The sequence below is a fragment of the Sebastes fasciatus genome, chromosome 6 (genome assembly GCF_043250625.1).
Source record: "Sebastes fasciatus isolate fSebFas1 chromosome 6, fSebFas1.pri, whole genome shotgun sequence".
NCBI classification, from domain to species: domain Eukaryota; kingdom Metazoa; phylum Chordata; class Actinopteri; order Perciformes; family Sebastidae; genus Sebastes; species Sebastes fasciatus.
Window position 1 is genome coordinate 32,833,857 of NC_133800.1, and position 21,303 is coordinate 32,855,159.

The 21,303-nt window shown below is 37.2% G+C and overlaps 2 protein-coding genes across 2 annotated transcripts; both read right to left on the minus strand.

The window, feature by feature from the left end:
• Positions 1–6,701, minus strand: LOC141769881 (lymphocyte antigen 6B-like). The gene is made up of 3 exons (XM_074639381.1): positions 6,540–6,701; positions 430–540; positions 1–298 (listed from the first exon to the last, which is right to left on the minus strand). The coding sequence occupies exons 1-3, from the start codon at positions 6,583–6,585 to the stop codon at positions 150–152; spliced, it is 306 nt and encodes a 101-aa protein (XP_074495482.1). The 5' UTR covers positions 6,586–6,701; the 3' UTR covers positions 1–149.
• Positions 6,702–17,701: 11,000 nt separating this feature from the next.
• LOC141769880 (lymphocyte antigen 6G-like) lies at positions 17,702–20,826 on the minus strand. The gene is made up of 4 exons (XM_074639380.1): positions 20,767–20,826; positions 20,351–20,561; positions 18,226–18,333; positions 17,702–18,080 (listed from the first exon to the last, which is right to left on the minus strand). Exons 2-4 carry the CDS (start codon positions 20,394–20,396, stop codon positions 17,926–17,928), a joined length of 309 nt encoding a protein of 102 aa, XP_074495481.1. The 5' UTR covers positions 20,397–20,561; positions 20,767–20,826; the 3' UTR covers positions 17,702–17,925.
• Between the last annotated feature and the right edge of the window lie 477 nt (positions 20,827–21,303).

A 21,303-nucleotide genomic window follows, 5' to 3' on the forward strand; every position in this document is an offset into this window, starting at 1 on the left:
TGATCGATCAAATTGTGTTTTTTTATTACAAATATTGACCTGCAGTCATTCACAGATTTTACACATCAACATTTTGTTTATTCTCCCAGAGTTACAAATTGGGTAATTAAAGGAGACTGATATAGTGAAGCTGTAGCTGCTGCAGAGCCTCAGAGGAAGACTGTGATGATGGCTGAGGACACCAGCAGGAGGAGGACACTGGAACCAGTGGGTACGGCGCTGTTGCACAAGTCTGTGCTACAGCACTTTATGGGGTCATGACACAAATTACTGTTCATGCAGGTCTTGGTGATGACACCTGCAAGACATGAAGAAAAAAAAACCTCAGCCTCAACTACAATAAAAGCCACCAGGCGTTTAGTACAGCGATATCTCAGCTCAGATTGACAGATTTGAAATGTTTGTATGAGACGTGGAAGAACAACTCACCGTTCACAGCAGTGGTGGCACAACGGTCAAGGGGTGCAAGGGGTATGTTTGGACAAGTTACCTTGTCTGTGCAGGTTGCCCCTTGACATTGGTAGCATCTCAATGCACATGCTGTAGAGAAAGACAGAATGGTGTCACACATGGATATTTCAATGCTCATTGTTTTACACATTTTTACCAAAATAAAAAATTGCAAATAAACTGAGAAATATGAATTTCCTCAACAAAAAACAGATCCAAGATGCCCATTCTCTTAAATAACCTCCCCCTAATTGGGAACTGATTGAGCACAGGCTGGAAAAATGGGGAGAGATCAATAAACTGCATGTAGGCAGGGTAAACAATCATCCATCCATCCATTATCTGTAACCGCATATCCTGTTCAGGGTCGCTAATCACTGCACCACTGTACCACTGCCCACAATCATACATCATCTCATATCTACATCATCCCATATAACTGTAAAGCGAGGAAGCTCTGTCTGTGGGTATGTGGGTTTGTCTTTCTCATATTTTATTCTTCTGATCGACCTCACACTTGCCGGGTGTATTGCCGGGCACCCTGTGGAGTGCTTTGTTGAATTTGGTGCAATTTGGACACGCGAGAGTGAATTGAATTAACAAGCACTCTGTTCAGCAGCAGCAGGGGGGTCGGGGCTTCAGGGCTCTGCTGACAGTCCACCTCAGTCCTGCTCTCACTCCCAACTCGTCAAACGCTGTCGATTGGGCAGCGCCCCTCGGCATTGGAAACCAACGCACGGAGGCACCCTTTAGCAACAGTATGTGACGAACCGGGCTTTCAGCTAACTCCAATGTGAACCGGTATGCGACAGTCTTTCTAGCATGAGAGTCTGCTAAGACCGGGGAAGACGGGAGGTGGATGGGTCAAACAAACCCAAGACTTTCAACCAGGAGACCGGTGTTTGTGTCCCGTGTAAAACTAAAAGTAACATAGACTTTTCGACACCGTGAGTCCCGTGAGTCAGTAGACTTGAGTTGTTATTACCCCCTCCAAGGCCGAAGGCCTAGGAAGGAGGTTATGTTTTCACTGGCGTTGGTTTGTTGGTTTGTTTGTTTGTCTCTTAGCAGGATTACTCCAAAAGTCCGTGATGGATTTGAATGAAATTGTTTTGGAGGGGTGGAGTGTTGCACAATGAACAGTCCATCCGATTTTGATGGCGATACCTCAGGGTATAACACGTGTGCAGTGTGGGGGACACCTGTAGATTCAACGTTTTTTCACATTAAACTCGGTGAAATTACAGCTGAGTTCGACCAAAGCACACTTGGTGATTGTTGGAAAGAATAACGACGATGGTTTAGGTGAGTTTTCTCTTTCTTTTGCCTTTTTATTATATCTTATAAGCTATTTCGAGGTACAATGGACTACAATACTAACATGATTCAATATGTTTCATATTTAAACATCATAATAAATGATGACTTACTGATGATTAACTAATAAACTAACTAATATTTAATCACAATTAATCGCAAATTAATCAATTTTTTTTTTATCTGTTCAAAATGTACCTTAAAGGGAGATTTGTCAAGTATTTATTATTCTTATCAACATGGGAGTGGATAAATATGCTGCTTTATGCAAATGTTTGTATATATTTATTATTGTAAATCAATTAACAACACAAAACAATGACAAATATTGTCCAGAAACCCTCACAGGTACTGCATTTAGCAGTGCTGACTGGGGCCCCCAACTAAAGTCTGCCCCCTTTTCCCAGTATTTCATGGGTGTTTCTGACTGCGATAAGCTGCAGTGTCATGGCAGTTGTTGAGTGTGAAGTTGTTAGTATGAGCAGTTCTCAAGAAAGCTGTGAACCACAGTTCAAGCAGTCAGCCCGTTCTGAACAGGCATATTTTGAATGGGCTCTGCACTAGTAATAAGAAGAAGAGAAAAGTAAAAGTAAATATATCAGGGCTGTCAATGTGATTAAAGTATTTAATTGTGATTAATCGCATGATTGTCCATAGTTAATCACGATTAATCACAAATTAATTTAGTATCTGTTAAAAATGTTCCTTAAAGGGAGATTTGTCAAGTATGTATGTATATATTTATTATTGGAAATCAATTAACAACACAAAACAGTGACAAATATAGTCCAGAAACCCTCACAGGTACTGCATTTAGCATCCAAAATAGGCTCAAATCATAACATGGCAAACTGCAGCCCAACAGGCAACAACAGCTGTCAGTGTGTCAGTGTGCTGACTTGACTATGACTTGCCCCAAACTGCATGTGATTATGCATGTGATTAAAGTGGGCATGTCTGTAAAAGGGAGACTCGTGGGTACCCATAGAACCCATTTTCATTCACATATATGGAGGTCAGAGGTCAAGGGTCAAAATTCAGCGTAAGTTTGGAGCATCCAAATATCTTAAATGGGAACACCGTCTAAATTAAGGTGACCAGATCCCAACAAACCAAATGTGGGACAAAGAGTATGTTTGTGTGGGACAATGTGGGACACATTACCAAGGCTGAGAGTAGAGTAGTCTACAATTTTGATATAATGTATATCTAACTTAATGAATAATAAACATTTCTATTCTGCTCCTTATATTGTATCATCTCTATGCTTTGCCTGAATGCATCCACAGATCGGTACATCTCTTTTTGAGACGCACAACATGAACTGTGTCGCTTCATGTCGTTGTGTGAAATAGAAAAATAACTGGCAAATTTCCCAAGAAATCTGAGAATCTCCTTCCACCGGCTTATAAATACTTATAAGTAGCTTCACAGTCTTTGTTGTAGCTGCTCTTCCTTTTCTTTGTGGTAGTTTCCATCCCATTCCGCCTAAGAGCTTGTGACCTTGCGGTGACTCGCAATTGTCCCTGTTGGGCGTAGCATAGGAAAGACGGTAAAAGGAAACACAACCCCGTGATGATTCCCTGCTTTCTGCACAGCCGTTGGATAAAAGCCAGATTTAAAAAAAAAAAAAAAGAAGAAGCGTCTGTCCTGCAGTGGTTTGACTTTTGAAAACTAGAGCCAATGAAAATGTGGGACATCGTCTCAATATGTGGAAAGTGGGACAAGGGATAAAAATGCTGTGCAGTCCCTCGTAAAGTGGGACAGCTGGTCTCCCTAACCTATATTAAGAATTCCAATATGTTGTTTCCATGGCCGAGGAAAGTTTAATCAATATTAGTGAACATGAGCTCCTCTCTCTCTCAAAGCCAGAAACCAGAGAAGTAAGTCTCAAACTTGTGATGTCATCGGGTATAAAGTCTGGAGCTGCTCCATAGACAATGAATGGGAGACTGATTTTATGGACCCACAGAATGTTTTTTTTTAAATTTTTTATAACCAAATGAGCTTTACTCTACTGGAGTGTTGTCAGTTGTGAAACAGAAAATGTTCCCATACACTCTCCCCTGGGTGCTCTCAGTGTCTTCTAGAACATCTTTCCCCATTCATTGTCTATGGAGCAGCTCCACCCCCTCTCAAGCACACATGTACACACCAAGATGGCCGGCAACACCTCCACTTCCTGTGGAGACTGAGAAAAGTTAACACTCCCCTCCCATCATGAGTCATGACCACATTCTACCAAGCCCCCGGAAACTGTGCCGGTCGTGGATCTCGACTTTCATAGTGGCCAAACGGCGGTACTGCAACTTCCGTGTCAGTCACGTGATGCTATTTGGCCCAGAAAGACTTTTCCCCATAGACTTACATTGGGAAAGAGACGTCTGTAACTCAGTGGATATTTTTTCTTTTTGAGGTGAATCAACTTCCCAGTATGAACACTCTAATAGCCTTTATTTAAAAATTAAGTTTTTAAAGTTATAAAACGCACTAATAGCTGAATCCAGAGTTATTGCCGTTAAGACCCCGTTACCAAGTCATGTGACCGATCGGACACCACTCCGCCAAGATCCGGGTACTTTTCCAGACGGAAGTCGAGCCATTATGTGTCCAAAGGCTCCGTCCTTTCCACACTTCCCATTCATTGCCTATGTAAGTGCCTGTGCAATGCATTCTGGTAGCGTGGCGGCGCGATTCGAGAAACGGAGCGTCACGACGCCCGCTCCTCATTTGCATAAAGTTGAGGTCTAGTCCACTTTATGCAAGTCAGGGGCGTCCGACGCGACTCGCTGCCTCTCGAAATTCTAGAGAATCTTTTAAAATAAAAGTTGTCGATCCAAAATAAAGACAGATTCAGCAACGAAATTCAGGCGAAAAATAACCCATGCTGTTGCAGAATCTGTCTTTATTTTGGATCGACAACGCTTAGTTTAGCCTGTGGACACATACCAAGGACAGCTGAAAATCACAGGTGTGCCATAGCTGACATCTACAAAGCACGCTGTGTGCGAAAGGTTACCAACATCACAGCCGACCCCTCTCGCCCTTCCCACCACCACCTGTTGTATGTATGCGACGGCTGGACTGGAAAACTAAATTTAGTTTTTATGTATGAAAGTACACAGAAATGACTTTTTTTTGTTTTCTTTATTTTTCTTTTCTTTTCTTTTCTTTTTATTTGTTATAAGAAGAAAAAAAACAAACACACTGTACACAGCCAAATGTCCACACCTTGATATTGATCTTTGCCCAGTTCTGTTGGCTTTTTTTAATTTTTCTTTATTTTTATTCAAATGTTTTTATTTATTTATTATTATTATTATTATTATTATTATTATTATTATTATTATTATTATTATTATTATTATTGTTTTAAATTATTATTATTATTTTAATTTTTATGTTATTTTTATTTTTATTTTTATCTTTCTTTTTTAATCAAGTTTTGTTTTATTTTGTTTTATTGATATTTTATTTTATTTTATTTGTAATAATAAGAAAAACAAACACACTGTACACAGTCACATGTCCACACCTTGATATTGTTCTTTGCCCAGTTCTGTTGGCTTTTTTGGGGTTTTCTTTATTTTTATTTTTATTTTAAAATTTGTATTTATTATTATTATTATTATTATTATTATTATTATTATTATTATTATTATTATTTTAAATTATTATTATTTTTTCATTTTCTATGTTTTTATTTTTATTTTTATTTTTTGATCTGTTTTTTTTATTTTGTTTTATTCATATTTTATTTTATTTTATTTTATTTGTTATAAGACGAAAAAACAAACACACTGTACACAGTCACATGTCCACACCTTGATATTGCCCAACAATAAATGCCCTTTTTTTTTTGTTTTCTTTATTTTAATTTAATTTAATTTTAATTTATTTAATTTAATTTAATTTTTTTTATTTTATTTTATTTTATTTTATTTTATTTTTTTATTTTATTTTATTTTATTTTATTTTATTTTATTTTATGTTATTTGTTATAAGAAGAAAAGAAAAGAAAAACAAAAAAAAAAAATACTCAACTGGCCAGGCATGGGCTTGGCTGCCTCCAACCCTACCAAATGGGCGTCTCCTCCATCTCCTCCCTCCTCCCTCATTCCATGATTGCTTATGTAAAGAAAAAGGGAAAACGCCCTGTGCCATCTACCAGGCTCACGACCTACTACAAATACTGCAAAAGGATAAGGGGTTGCTTAACAGCCCACCCACAGATAATGATAACACACCCTATTGAATTAACAACAATAGTACATATCCTGTGCTGAGCAGTATGGCAAAGTAACAAGAAAGGCTTAAAAAACAAGTAATTCTTCATTAAGTCCTGATGGATGAACCATTAGTCTTCTACTGAAGTTGATTGCATTAAATCTGTGTACTCCAGTGTGCTCTGGCTCTGTTACAGGATGGCCCTACACTGTAAATACCGGACACGCCTATCGGTCCTTGTGGAAAGGATGAAGGGCGTAAAACCTCATTCCTTCACAGATTAATGTCACACATGGTTTATATTTAACACATTCCAACTCTAATGCTCATTGTTTTACACATTTTTTACCAAAAAAAGGGAAGAAATTCCAAGAAAACTGGAGAGAAAACTGCAAACGGTCTTGACAAATAATTCTTCAAACAACAACAACAGACAGTCTGGATGTGTTGCAGAGGAAAAATCCGTCCACCGTTATGAATAAAAACATTTCCATCATTTTCATTATTGTATTATAAACCAAGGCACATGAATCATAAGCTGTTCTTACCTGCAGAGAGAGTCATAAACAGGATCAGAGCTCCATAAAACTGCATCGTGAACGGATGGAAAAAGACAACTGTGTGAGAGGAGAACTGGAGAGAGAGGGTGTCAACCCCTGCCAGAACTGTTCTTTTATAGTCTGGTCCAACCCCTCAGTCTCTTGTTACAGTCTTATCCTCAGAAAGCCTCTCCACCCAGAGAGAGCTAAAAAGGCCTATCCCAGAGGGACAGCTTTAAATAAATACAAGACCTGAAAGTGACATGAAAATCACCTTTAGTAGCAGATCAAATCTCATTTGGCAGTAGGTCACTCTAAATTCCCTTACAAAAAGAACTTCAAGTTTATTTTATGAAGTATATTCCCAAGCATACTTTATATAATACGTATACAAATATCAATGTAATAGTAGTATACTTGTAAGTGTACTACTTCAAGACTTCTTGGGACTAAATTGGCCCATTTTTTAATTTATAAAAGTGTACTTTTATGTATACTTTAGGTGTAAGAATAGTAAACTTTGAGTACACAACTAGTTTACATTTAAGTCTTATTTTGTACTGCAAAACTACTACTCATTTAAGTAAAATCAGTGATGTACTGTAACAAAGTCATGCATCAAGCATCTTTGTTACTATTGTGAGCAAGCATTTTGGTGAATCAGTGGTGTGCTACTAGCATACTTCTTTTAAACTTAAAATAAGAGAGTATACTAGAAGTGTACTTTTTATGTACTTATCAGACATATACTTAACAAAAGTATACTTAAGTATACTTGGCTCATACTGACAAGTATACAGAAAAGTCTAAGTATACTTCGCTCATACTGATAAGTATACAAAAAAGTCTAAGTGTACTTGGCTCATTCTGACAAGCATACAGAAAAGTCCAAGTGTACTTGGCTCATTCTGACAAGTATACAGAAAAGTCTAAGTATACTTGGCTCATACTGACAAGTACACAAAAAAGTCTAAGTATACTTGGCTCATACTGACAAGTATACAGAAAAGTCTAAGTATACTTGGCTTATCCTGACAAGTATACAGAAAAGTCCAAGTGTACTTGGCTCATTCTGACAAGTATACAGAAAAGTCTAAGTATACTTGGCTCATACTGACAAGTACACAGAAAAGTCTAAGTTTACTTGGCTCATACTGACAAGTATACAGAAAAGTCTAAGTATACTTGGCTTATCCTGACAAGTATACTGAAAAGTCTAAGTATATTTGGCTCATACTGACAAGTATACAGAAAAGTCCAAGTATACTTGGCTTATACTGACAAGTATACAGATAAGTCTAAGTATACTTGGCTCATTCTGACAAGTATACAGAAAAGTCTAAGTGTACTTGGCTCATATTGACAAGTATACAGAAAAGTCCAAGTGTACTTCGCTCATTCTGACAAGCATACAGAAAAGTCCAAGTGTACTTGGCTCATTCTGACAAGTCTCTGAGTCTCACATATTTCTGTCCAGTCCTCCTCTGTTATTTGTGAGTCTGACTCTTTCTCCCATTTTTGTTTAATGTAGTTTGTAGAGTGCTTCTTGGAGTCTTGTATACCTCCATATAGTTTGGAAACCAACTTTTTACTTCTCTCTTTTGTATATGCATCAGAGAATATAGTAATCAAATTGTAATCGTTTGTTTTTATGCTTTGTATTTTTTTCTTAAAGTAATCTCTAACTTGCAGGTACCTGAAAAAGTCCTGCTTTTCCAGTCCAAATGTATCTGCTAAGTCCTGATAGCTCTGTAGTTGACCTTTTGAGATGACTGAACAGAAAGACGTGATACCTCTCCTAACCCGCAGTTTAAATCTCCCATCCAACATTGCAGGCTCAAATCCTGGATCATACGCTACCCAACCCAAGACCCCCGCATGTTTCTCCAATTGTAATTTCTTCAGCAGCCTAAACCACAGCTTAACTGAAAATAGGGTCCACTGGTTTAATCTGTTAGATACTCCAATACAGTCAATACTAGGTATCAGAAGTCAGGCTGAAAGGAGTTATATCTGTTTTATTTCCAATGTCTTCCATTTGGATTCATAGTTTGGTGCACACCAACACACTAAAGGTTTCAATTGGGCAGCGTAATAATAATCCTGTAGGCATGGTAGGGCTCTCCCTCCCTTCCCCTTTGACAATTGTAGTGTCTTGAACTTTACCCGAGGTCTCCTGCTGTTCCAGATGAACCTCGAAATCATCCCATCCCATTCGTTAAATTGTTTTTGGGGTACTTCCAAAGGCAATGACTGGAAAAGATAGAGTAACCGCGGTAACATGTTCATTTTAATTATTTCTATTCTACTACTCATGTCTAATGGGAGCAACGTCCATCTAGAAATATCTGATTTTATCTCTTTATTGATAGGACCGTAATTGCTTTCAAAGAGTTTTGACATGTCTTTTGTTAAGTTTATTCCCAAATATTTTATTGAGGGGGAGTTCCATTTAAAGTGATATTTCCTTCTCATATCTTGAGGGGGTATAAAATTAAAAGTGAGAGCTTGAGTTTTTTGGATATTTAATTTATATCCAGAGTATGAATTATATGTTTTTAGAAGACTCATCAATTTAGGAATACTAGATTCAGGGCTCGCAAGGAACAGCAGGACATCATCAGCAAACATACAGATCTTATGTTCTTCCCCTCTGATTGTAATCCCTTTTATCTCCAAGTCCTCTCTAACTGCTTGGGTAAGGGGTTCAATATACAATGCAAACAGAGCAGGGCTCAAGGGAGACCCCTGGCGCGTCCCTCTTTCTAGTTGGATTGTTTGCGACAGGTGTCCGTTAACTTTAATCTTGGCTATTGGAGAGGAATATAGCGCTTTAATACACTTAATAAAACCATCCTTAAAGCCAAACCTGGCAAGCACCCTGTACAGACATTCCCAACCCACTGAGTCAAATGCCTTTTCGGCATCAAGGCTGACCAGCATTGCATTTATATTTTCTGTTGTAATATGGCTCATAACTTGTAATGTTCTCCTTAAATTATCCTATGTCTGTCTGTTTTGTATGAAACCTGTTTGGTCTAGATCTACCAACTCAGGTAAGATGACCTCTAGCCTCTTAGATAGGATTGAAGCAAATAATTTATAGTCTACATTTAGGACTGATATTGGTCTATATGAACTGCATTCCTTTTTATCTTTTCCTTCTTTTGGAATTATTGAGATGACTGCTTCTCTCCATGATTGCGGGGCTTCTCCTGTTCTCATTGTATGATTAAAACAGTTAAGCAGTATAGGTATTATTTGTGGTCTAAATGCTTTATACCATTCTGTCTGTATCCGTCTGTGCCCGGGGCCTTACTTGATTTCAACCTTGAGATAGCTCTGTCCAATTCTTCTGCTGTTATGTCAGCCATCATTGCTTCATTCTGTTGTTCTCCTATAGATGGTAAATCCAATGAGTTTAGAAATCTCTCCATTGCTAGTGTATCTGCCCTTGCCGGTTGAGTATAAAGATCTTTGTAGTATAGTTCAAAGGATTGTTGAATGTTTTCTATGTCACTGCAGACATTTTGTGTTCTAGGATTCCTGATTTTGTAGATTGTATTCTTTGCCTGTTGTTTTCGTATTCTCCAGGAGAGGAGTTTCATTGCTTTAGGTCCTGTCTTGTAGTATTTTTGTTTGACAAACTTGAGTTGCTTTTCTATTTCCTCATCATATATCCCATTTATTTCTTGTTTAACTTTGTTTAATCTCGTCAATATTTGTGGGTCTCTTTGTTTTGTATGTCTGATCTCTAAGGACTTCATTTCTTCTTGTAAATCGGTTAATCTTTTCTGTTTTTCCTTTTTCCGGAAAGCTGTGACAGCGATAATTTTACCTCGAATCACAGCCTTTGCTGCGTCCTATAGAGTATTTGGGGAAACTTCTCCATTGTCATTATTTTGAAGATACATTTCAAATTCGTTCTGAATCTGTTTCTGGACTGTTTTGTCATTTAAAATACTTGTGTTGAGTCTCCAGAGTGTATTTTTTTGTTGATTAACTAGATGTATAGATAAGTATACTCCTGAATGGTCAGATACATCCCTAATCCCTTTATTAAATTTTTTTATTCTATGTCTGTCTGATTTATACATAAATAAATAATCAATTTTTGAGTACATAGAGTGGCATGAGGAGTAGTAAGTATATTGTCTTTCCGATGAATGAAACTCTCTCCACACATCAATCATACCCAGTTCCTTGAGCATCCGTTGGACCACTGTGGCATTTGGATGTTTCTTTTGGGATGGGTTAGTTGTCCCACCTTTCTAGTCTCCGCTGTTTCACCGCTGCAGAGTCGGGCTCCTTGACGGGTCCTAAGGAGAATCCCCTCTTCTTCAAGTCTTTAGCCGCTTCTGCCGCGCTCTCGTAGGTGTGGGTACCGCTGTCAAAAAACACCTTCAGTTTGGCTGGATGTGGCGTTTGGAAACGGATTCCTTTAGCTTTAAGTTCCTTCAGTATTTCCACATATGCCTTCCTTTTCTTGAAAATGTCGGAGGGATAATCTTGATCAAAATAGATCCTCTTCCCGTCGTAACGGACATCTTTCTTTCTCCAAGCAGTATGCATTATCTGTTCTTTCATTCTGAACTCGAGGAAGCAGATCACCAGTGATCTTGGTGGTGCATCGCTTGGAGGCTTTGGAGCGAGAGCCCGGTGGCAGCGCTGTATTCCGAGGTCCATCTCCGCTAATGGCGGGCCAAGCTCTGACTTTATAAGCTTTGTCACAAACTCCGGTAGGTTGTTCCCCTCAGATCCTTCCGGCACGCCGTATATGCGGAGGTTGTTGCGGCAAGAGCGAGCTTCCAAATCAGTTAGCTTAGCCTGCAGAGCCTCTTGAGTCTCCATCGTCTGAATAAGTGCCTCTCTCGCCGCTGCGTCCCATTCTTCAATACCGGCGATGCGTTGTTCCGCCTCCGCCACTCTGACTTTGGTGGCCTGCAGGTCACCTGTAGCTTCTTTGAGTTTCTGGTTGATTTCTCCCCTAAACTCTTTCAACTCTTTCTTTATGTCTTCATAAATTCGGAATTCCGTTTCCGTTTTGTGAACTTTTCAGACCGTTTCAGATTTTATAATGGGTGTGTATTGCGTGGGTCGTTAAGGGCTAGAGTGTGTGACATCATCGCTAGAGTGTGGGAAAGCTTTAAAATCTTTTGAAAATTTTCCGAACAAATTGCTCTGTAGCCCACAATTTGCACTCCTCATAGATAATTTGTTCATCAAATTGTAGGTATTCAGTCGGACTTACACATTTGGCGACACATGCCCGAACGTGACAGCAACTCCAGGCTAGACTCCTATAGGGCCCCATAATAAATTTCACAGAATTTTTTGGATCAGAGAAAAAAGTTACTACTTTTCAGAAACTGCCGCCGAGGTCACATTTTTGACACTACAGACCCAAATGTCGCACCATTTGTTCATCAGAGACTCCTAACTGGTCTCATAAACAATCTAAGCGATAGGATTCACGGTTTCTGTCGTAGAAGCACTTTTATGACATGTACGTCTCTGGTTAACTCCTATTATAAACTGCCCCACTGCAGCAGTGGCCAATCACCACGGCAACTTTTGATTGCTGCTGATTCACATTAGCCAATCAGAGCAGGCTGACTAACACACACAAACACACACACACACACACACACACACACACACACACACACACACACACACACACACACACACACACACATACACATACACATACACACACACACACACACACACACATATTTTAACTATGTAACTCTTATCAGCAAATAGGCCCACAGTTATAGGAGGAGCAAAGCTCCTCCTATAACATTTAAACATCATAATTTAAACATTATAATATACATTTAAACATTATATACATACATTATATTAGGAGAATGTGTGTCTCAAGAAAAAAATGGGATTATGGGAATTATTCTGAGACTATAGATTTGATCTGAAGCATTGATATCAATGCTAACAAAAGTCTAAAATCTGTCACAATATCTGCTATAATTGTGTTTTTCTTGCACATTCTGCCTCTTAAGACTCCAGTCACTTGACTTCCACATGCAGCCGCTCCCTCCTGTCCTGCAGTAACCCCTTTCCAGGCACTCCTATTATCTGATCTTCCCCCTGCCTGTTTCTCATTTACCATCATTAGCCTCACAGTATTTATACCGGCCCATTTCCACCCGCCCACTCTGGCCTGGCTGTCTGGTTTGCATCTGTCTTCGCAGCCTCTGTGTCTGCCTAACTGCCTACCTGAGCTGATGGCAAGTTTCAGATTTCTTGTTCTTTATTGTCATAACCGCAACAGTTAGAAGCAGTCGTTGGAAATGGAAACAGTAGATCTTAGGGCCCATGCTAATTACATATGCATAAGAAAATTACACAAGTAAAAACAAAATGAGAATCGGATTTAATATAATAAAATATAGGGATAAAATATAGCATAAATAAAATAGAAAATAAAGTATACATTTGTGGTAGGGAGTATTTGCAAATGAGTGAACTCATTGTAAACGAGAATGCAGTAAACATATATGAATAATGACAAGTATATAAAAGCTAAAGTGACAGTGTCAAGTGATGATATACTGACAAGTATACACAAAATTCTATGTATACTTGGCTTATACTGACAAGTATAAGGAAAAGTCTAAGTACACTTGGCTTTTACCGACAAGTATACAGAAAAGACTAAGTATACTTGGCTTATACTGACAAGTATAAGGAAAAGTCTAAGTACACTTGGCTTTTACCGACAAGTATACAGAAAAGACAAAGTATACTTGGCTTATACTGACAAGTATACAGAAAAGTCCAAGTATACTTGGCTCATACTGACAAGTATACAGAAAAGTCTATGTATACTTGGCTTATACTGACAAGTATACAGAAAAGTCTATGTATACTTGGCTTATACTGACAAGTATACAGAAAAGTCTAAGTATACTTGGCTCATACTGACAAGTATACAGAAAAGTCTATGTATACTTGGCTTATACTGACAAGTATACAGAAAAGTCTAAGTATACGTGGCTCATACTGACAAGTACACAGAAAAGTCTATGTATACTTGGCTTATACTGACAAGTATACAGAAAAGTCTAAGTATACTTGACTTATACTGATAAGTATACAGAACATTTTATGTATACTTGGCTTATACTGACAAGTATACAGAAAAGTCTAAGTATACTTGGCTCATACTGACAAGTATACAGAAAAGTCGAAGTATACTTGGCTTATACTGATAAGTATACAGAACATTTTAAGTATACTTGGCTTATATTGACAAGTATACAGAAAAGTCCAAGTATACTTGGCTCATACTGACAAGTATACAGAAAAGTCTATGTTTACTTGGCTTATACTGACAAGTATATACAGAAAAGTCCAAGTATACTTGGCTTATACTGATAAGTATACAGAACATTTTAAGTATACTTGGCTTATATTGACAAGTATACAGAAAAGTCCAAGTATACTTGGCTCATACTGACAAGTATACAGAAAAGTCTATGTTTACTTGGCTTATACTGACAAGTATATACAGAAAAGTCCAAGTATACTTGGCTTATACTGACAAGTATACAGAAAAGTCTAAGTATACTTGGCTCATACTGACAAGTACACAGAAAAGTCTAAGTATACTTGGCTCATACTGACAAGTATACAGAAAAGTCTATGTTTACTTGGCTTATTGAGACAAGTATACAGAAAAGTCTATGTATACTTGGCTCATACTGACAAGTATACAGAAAAGTCTAAGTATACTTGGCTCATACTGACAAGTACACAGAAAAGTCTAAGTATACTTGGCTCATACTGATAAGTATACAGAAAAGTCTATGTTTACTTGGCTTATACTGACAAGTATACAGAAAAGTCTATGTATACTTGGCTCATACTGACAAGTATACAGAAAAGTCTAAGTATACTTGGCTCATACTGATAAGTATATAGAAAAGTCTAAGTATACTTGGCTTATACTGACAAGTATACAGAAAAGTCCAAGTATACTTGGCTCATACTGACAAGTATACAGAAAAGTCTATGTTTACTTGGCTTATACTGACAAGTATATACAGAAAAGTCCAAGTATACTTGGCTTATACTGACAAGTATACAGAAAAGTCTAAGTATACTTGGCTCATACTGATAAGTATATAGAAAAGTCTAAGTATACTTGGCTTATACTGACAAGTATACAGAAAAGTCTATGTATACTTGGCTCATACTGACAAGTATACAGAAAAGTCTAAGTATACTTGGCTTTTACTGACAAGTATACAGAAAAGTCTAAGTATACTTGGCTTATACTGACAAGTATACAGAAAAGTCCAAGTATACTCGGCTCATACTGACAAGTATACAGAAAATTATACTTGGCTTATACTGACAAGTATACAGAAAAGTCCAAGTATACTCGGCTCATACTGACAAGTATACAGAAAAGTCTAAGTATACTTGGCTTATACTGACAAGTATACAGAAAAGTCTAAGTATACTTGGCTTATACTGACAAGTATACAGAAAAGTCTAAGTATACTTGGCTCATACTGACAAGTATACAGAAAAGTCTAAGTATACTTGGCTCATACTGACAAGTACACAGAAAAGTCTAAGTATATTTGGCTTATACGTCTACTTGTACTTAATCTTTTGATAGAGATATACTTAAGAAAAGTATAGTTAAGTATTCTTGCCTTATAGGCCTCCAGAAAGGTATACTTGGCTTGTAGTTGTGCTTACTTTTTGAGAGTAGCCTATTAAAGCGTGTGAGAGTGTGTAAAAGTATTTTTTTATATGAATTTACTTCAATTCATCAGGAATTTTCTAAGTTTTTGGATTCTCCGTTCACCGTGGAGGCATGTGAGAAAAACACATTTTATTAATGTTTTTAATCTCATCACAAATCATCAAGTCAAATAGTTAAAAGGAGCAAGTCTCTTTATGTAATACATAAATCATTGGCTAAGTACTATAAAGTTAAAATATACAAAGTGTACTTTCATAAACTAAAATGCTCACAAGTAATTTTTTGCAAGTCCAAGTCAAGTCTCAAGTCACTGTGTGTGTGTGCGACTCGAGTCCCCATCTCTGCTAAAAAGTGGGCTACAAATATATACGAGTATACTTACAGTACACTTATAGTATAGTTGTTGCAGTACAAAATAAAACGTAGGTGTAGTTGTGTGCTCAAAGTTCAGTATTCTTATAGTTAAAGTATACTTAAAAGTATACTTTTATAAACTAAATGGGCCACTTTAGTCCCAAGAAGGATTAAAGTATTACACTTACAAGTATAGTACTAGTACATTGATATTAGCATACTTACTACATAAAGTAGAAATGAAATATATAGAAATATATACTTGAAATTTTTCACAAAAATAAACGTGAAGTATAGTACTTTTTTTCTAAGGGTTGGTATAGCACACAAGTTCCCATCACAGGAAGCTTGTTCACACAATCAGTTAGAAATATGTTGTTTGTGGTTTCCTGTGAGAAGGTTCACTCTGCAACCACAGAACATTTCCAGAGTGTGCAGCTAGAGAAGCATTAGAGAAAACACAAATGAGCTGCCAAATATGAATCCTAAGATCATCTACGAATTACATAAATACCAAAAAAGGATTTTTAAAAAATGTTATTACACTACAGTGTGGAAGCGTTATTTACCTTTTTCAGATTCAAGAATAACATTTACACATAACTTTCTCTTCTTTGTGTTACAATGTGGAGCCAAAGCGATGAATCATACGTGGCATGAGTCATAAGGCTGAGTCATAAACGGGACCAGAGCTCCTTAAAACTGAATCGGGAATGGAAAGAAAAACACTTTTAATCAACCCTCCAAGAGCAGAACTGCAGAGAAGATGTCGACTCTATTCCTTTAATGGTTCAACTTCTCAGTCTTCTTTCCAAAGTGAGCACATTATCAGACAGTCATGTAAATAAATACAGGAACTAAAAGTGATGTGAAAATCATCTTTAGTAGAAAATCAACTCTTTTTTGATGATACAAATCAGGTTGTAAATGCTGCAGTAGTTCACCTCAATGTATTCCATTGATTTCTGCACAAACATGCCTCACAAAAAAAGATGTATACTTCAAGTTTATTTCACAAAATAAACTTAAAGGGACTGTTTTTAAGAATCAGTAATTGCTTGTTAACAGCGACACCTGTGGCCGTTAAGTCAACGAAAGTAAGCGTCCTGTTGCTTGTGCTCACGCTTGTTCTAGCTCTACATAGACATGAACGAGCATCGCTCAAAAGTGAGGCGACACACGTCAGCTAAAACCACAATATCACTCTATATTTCAGCTGTTGGCAGTAATGTTAGCTGACCAGCTTGCACCGCACCTATTGCAGAGCATGATGCATCTGTGTAGAGTGAGAACGGCAATGTAGAATCAGGAAAAGCAACCACTGGAGGGATGCCCTTAAATTGAGAAAACATGATGTATTGCCATATAGGTTGCACTACATGTTAGAAAACTCTCTGCGAGCTGGTGCCCCACCACATGCAGCTGGTGCCCTTTTTTATTTTTTTCCACCTCTATCATGAGGTTGACCTTTTTGATTTGAGTGAAATGTTTCGCAACCTATATGTGGTAAGGTGCATTTTTTGGTTCCCCGAATAGTGTCTGGAGTTTTTGAATGCAGCCCCTTACCTGACTCCTCCTCCACCAACCCATGAATCAGACCAGTCAGAAGATGAGTAACTCCAATCCCATCTTATTTAGTGCTTTTTCTTTGATTAGTTCTAATAAAATATTTGACTTCAAACGCGTCTCTGCCTCATCAGTAACAAATCTGTGTGCCTTATCCATTTACCAGAAAAGTATTCAAGGTTTTGTTTAGTATTTTCTTGGGTGTAAGTCCCCAAGGTGGCGTTGTCTGCTAGCCTACTTCCAATTTACTGTCCCCACCACTCTTTCCCACATATACAATGGATTACCAGTACATTTGGTGCAGAGGCTTCTGGTCCCCAGAGGATGAAAATGAGTTTGATTATTTTCTGAGTTCCTCTAGCACCACCAGCTGGCCTTGGTTTTCATCTATCTAGTGAAATATCTCTATAATGGAGTAATGGCATCCTGAGCAGGTGTTTTGTGAAAAGCATGTGCTTAAAAAAAGATAGTTTAATTTTAAAAATGATACTGAATGACATTGGAATATTGGAAAAGGTCAGAGAGTTTTATTGTAAACCAAACAAAAAACTGTATACTCCGTCCATACTCGAAACAAGTTAGACTTTAAATCTAAATAAGATCAGTCACTCAGAAATAGAGTTTTTACGGTGCAGTTTCACATTGAAGTTGTTTATTCTTCTTCAGTTGTTCAAATTAGAAAGAAAAAAAAGGTGCAACACAGAGTAAATGAAACAAAATCCGAAAGCCTCAGAGAAAGAGTGAGATGATGGCTGAGGACACCAGCAGGAGGACGACACTGGGACCAGTTGGTATGGCGTTGTTACACAAGTTCCCCTCACAGCAAGCCACGGCACTGACACATGCTAGGCTGGTTTGGCAGCCCTTGGTAACCATGTCATAACCTGCAAAACACAATGGGGAAAACTCTCAGAAACCAGTTCACAAACACATATCGTGATGTGTATAATAGCCACCAGACGGCAACATGTTTATCAGCTGTTTGATGTGTGAAATCTTAGCTATAGAAAATGTGAAAGAACAACTTACTGTCTATTCTGAGAGAGAAACAACGGTTGAAGATGACAGGACATGATTTGGTGTCTGTGCAGGATTTCGGGTCGGTGGCTATGCACGTGTAGCATCTTAATCCACATGCTGTACGGAGACACACAACACATCAGGTCAAGACATGCCACATGTCACACAGCACTTTTTACTTTTTTATACCAGTTTTCACACTGAGTTTATATAAAGGTTGGGTGTTCTGCAAGAGGTCTGAAGTTTGCAGTAAATAGCTGAGGAGAGAGATGACAGAAAATGAGGGGAGTTAGATGGGAAATTCTTCATATTGTAATATAGTTTGGGCGAGTACTTTTCCTACTAACCTTCATAACATTTTAGTCCTTTAGATTCTTACTATTCATGACATCAATATTTCTGAAATATATGTTTTTATTCACAAGATACTTTCTGGTGGGAATATTCCTGAGCAGTTCAAGACCAATTTTAAAGCAAATTCTCAGGTCCATTCTTACTCAACCCGTCAATCTCTAGATCTTCCCCCTCCTAACTTCCTCACTAGTAGAGGTCAATTTTCAATAAGATTTAAGGGAACCAAAATATGGAGTAGCTTTTCACATCTATCAAAAACCTTTTCATCTATTAAAAGTTTCAAAAGAAGCTGAAAGGGTCACTTGATTGCTGTTTTGTAGTTGCTTTTCCCCATGTTGTCCATGTATTTGTTTGTTTTTTCACTCAGTGTTATGTTTGATTTCTATTGTCGCACATTTGCTTATTCAAATCAGACACATTTCTTTCTTTTTTTTATAGATTATATTGTTATTGTTATTATTATTATTATATATATCTTGTTATAATGTTTGTCATCACTATTATGTAGTCATATTATTTCTGTATATTAATCTTGTCTCTAGGTGGAGGCTTCAGATAAGCCTGTGTTTTTTTGCCTCTTCCTGTACTGTATATTATTAATTTATTTTTGTTGTGTTTGTGTAGTCTTAATTTGTGCAAAATAAATAAACATAAATGACATGTAGCTACAATTCTCGTCAGGTCAGTAGTTCAGACAAAGTGTCCTGTTGACCTCGTGGTTTACCAAATTGCTCTTTTGAGGAAATATGCTTATTCCTTTTTCTTGGTAGCATTTCTTTGACACCATGAACGAAAGAGGAAGTCACTGTCTGAACAAGGAATCTGATCCGTAACCTCCGTAAAACAACCATTTTTTACACTTTTGTTTTTGCAATGATCACACAAAGTAGGTATAATGTGTTAATTAATGTTTCCATTTTTTTTTTTTTTGCTAAACTAAACTAACCAGCTGTTGGCTGTAGCTTCATACTTAACCTCTTAATCCCTATGGTGCTGGAAGGTGTGGTTCGCCTCGACAGAAAAATAAATCAAGAATAGCTCCACAACTACCAGGTCTATATGCATGATCTTGGTCTCTATGGATGGGTAAGACCTCAGAATTAGATTATAGTGGATAACACCATTATAGCAATGATGCCATGCACAGAGATGCCACTGAATTCATTCAGCAACTCCTTGACTACAACTGTGCCAAAGCAGATATAAATAACACAAAGCACATAGGTTCTACAAAGGTTTTTAGTAAAGATAGGACCAGGAGGACTCTCCATTTGGCCACTTGGATACCCAAAGTGTGCCAAATGGATTTTTCTACCTCTTGAAAGGGAATCTGGCTATAAAATACTCATCACGTTCTACCTTTGTGCACTTTATAAAATCAATAAAAAACTACTAAATTGTATAATTTTGACTCTAAATGGAGTAGTTTTATTATAATAATGAAATATGATCAAGTAAAACTTAGATACTAACAAATAAGATTAATAACAATGTAAATAAGATAACAAAAAAGAATCCAAATTAAAGTATTTACATTCAATATAAAAACATAATTTCACGTGCTTTGATTTTGTAACTGAAATATTGAAATCGTCGTCAAACAAGAGAGTGGTATCAATCTTCTCATCTAGAAAATGTTTCTCTACTATTTCTTTAACTCTCTGACACCACTTTTTTTTAAAGTTTGTATAATAACCTTTAAACATTTAAACACATTTCTTCAAGATACAAAGTTCAGTCAATGCACGTATAGGTCTAATAACTGAAAAGCTGTTCTTACCTGCAGACAGAGTCATAAGCAGGATCAGAGCTCCGTAAAACCGCATCGTGAACAGAAATGAAAAGCAGATTGTTAATCAGCCCAGTGAGAGGAGAACTGGAGAGAGAAGCCTTCCTCTTTCAGCCCAACTTCTTCTCAGTCTTCTTTCAGAACTTGGACATTTGCATTTCCTCACAAAGCCTCCTCCCAAGTGACCTGAATAATGTCACCCCTAAAGTGACCCCATTATCCCAGAGACAGACATGCACTTTTTAGGATAAAAAAAGAGACAAGACCTTAAAGCTGTTAGATAGACTATGAGATTATATTTCATAGCAGAAAGAAGTGAATATTTTTTTTTGTGTTTGATAAATTTACCCTGAAGCACTTTCACTTCCTTCTTGTGGTTCTCAAAATATAACAATAAAAACACTTACTCAGATGCTCCTTCACCAGAACAAATACGTCTCTGAAATAATCAGAAATAGAGTGAACATGTGGTCCTGAAATAGAGAAGTTCAAGCCGAATGGAAAACTTTGACACAAAGTGACCTGACTTGATGACCCATTAGTCAACATCTGATCAGTCTACCAGACAGTCATCAGTTTGTCATCGTGCAACAGTCATTAAATGGGCTATCGTTATTTAGTTAGCACTTATCTGATATCAAACCAATCAGGCATTTGTTATATTTTGAAATCATCTGATTAATTATAATTCATCATTTATCATGTGATTATTATAGTAATTTTTTTTTTTTTTTACAATGATCCTTACAGCATTATAATAGTTTTCTTGTTTATAGTCGGGACACTTATGTCTAAGAATGCAGATGTGAAACCACTGGCTCAGTTTCATAATGAGACTGGAAATAATTTAGTCAGTTTCACAATAAAAGCATAACAAGATGACATAACTAAATGAAAGGAAAAAAACAAGAGTAGAAAAAAAAAGTGTTTAAACTCTGCACTCG

Bases quoted from the DNA above. Each gene is read 5' to 3' on its own strand.
- LOC141769881 (XM_074639381.1), bottom strand. From the start codon at position 6,585: ATGCAGTTTTATGGAGCTCTGATCCTGTTTATGACTCTCTCTGCAG. The intron at 541-6,539 runs GTAAGAACAGCT...CTTTCTCTACAG, and splicing joins GTTTATGACTCTCTCTGCAG to CATGTGCATTGAGATGCTAC. The intron at 299-429 runs GTGAGTTGTTCT...CATGTCTTGCAG, and splicing joins TGCCACCACTGCTGTGAACG to GTGTCATCACCAAGACCTGC.
- LOC141769880 (XM_074639380.1), bottom strand. From the start codon at position 20,396: ATGCGGTTTTACGGAGCTCTGATCCTGCTTATGACTCTGTCTGCAG. The intron at 18,334-20,350 runs GTAAGAACAGCT...GTCTCCGTACAG, and splicing joins GCTTATGACTCTGTCTGCAG to CATGTGGATTAAGATGCTAC. The intron at 18,081-18,225 runs GTAAGTTGTTCT...TGTGTTTTGCAG, and splicing joins TTTCTCTCTCAGAATAGACA to GTTATGACATGGTTACCAAG.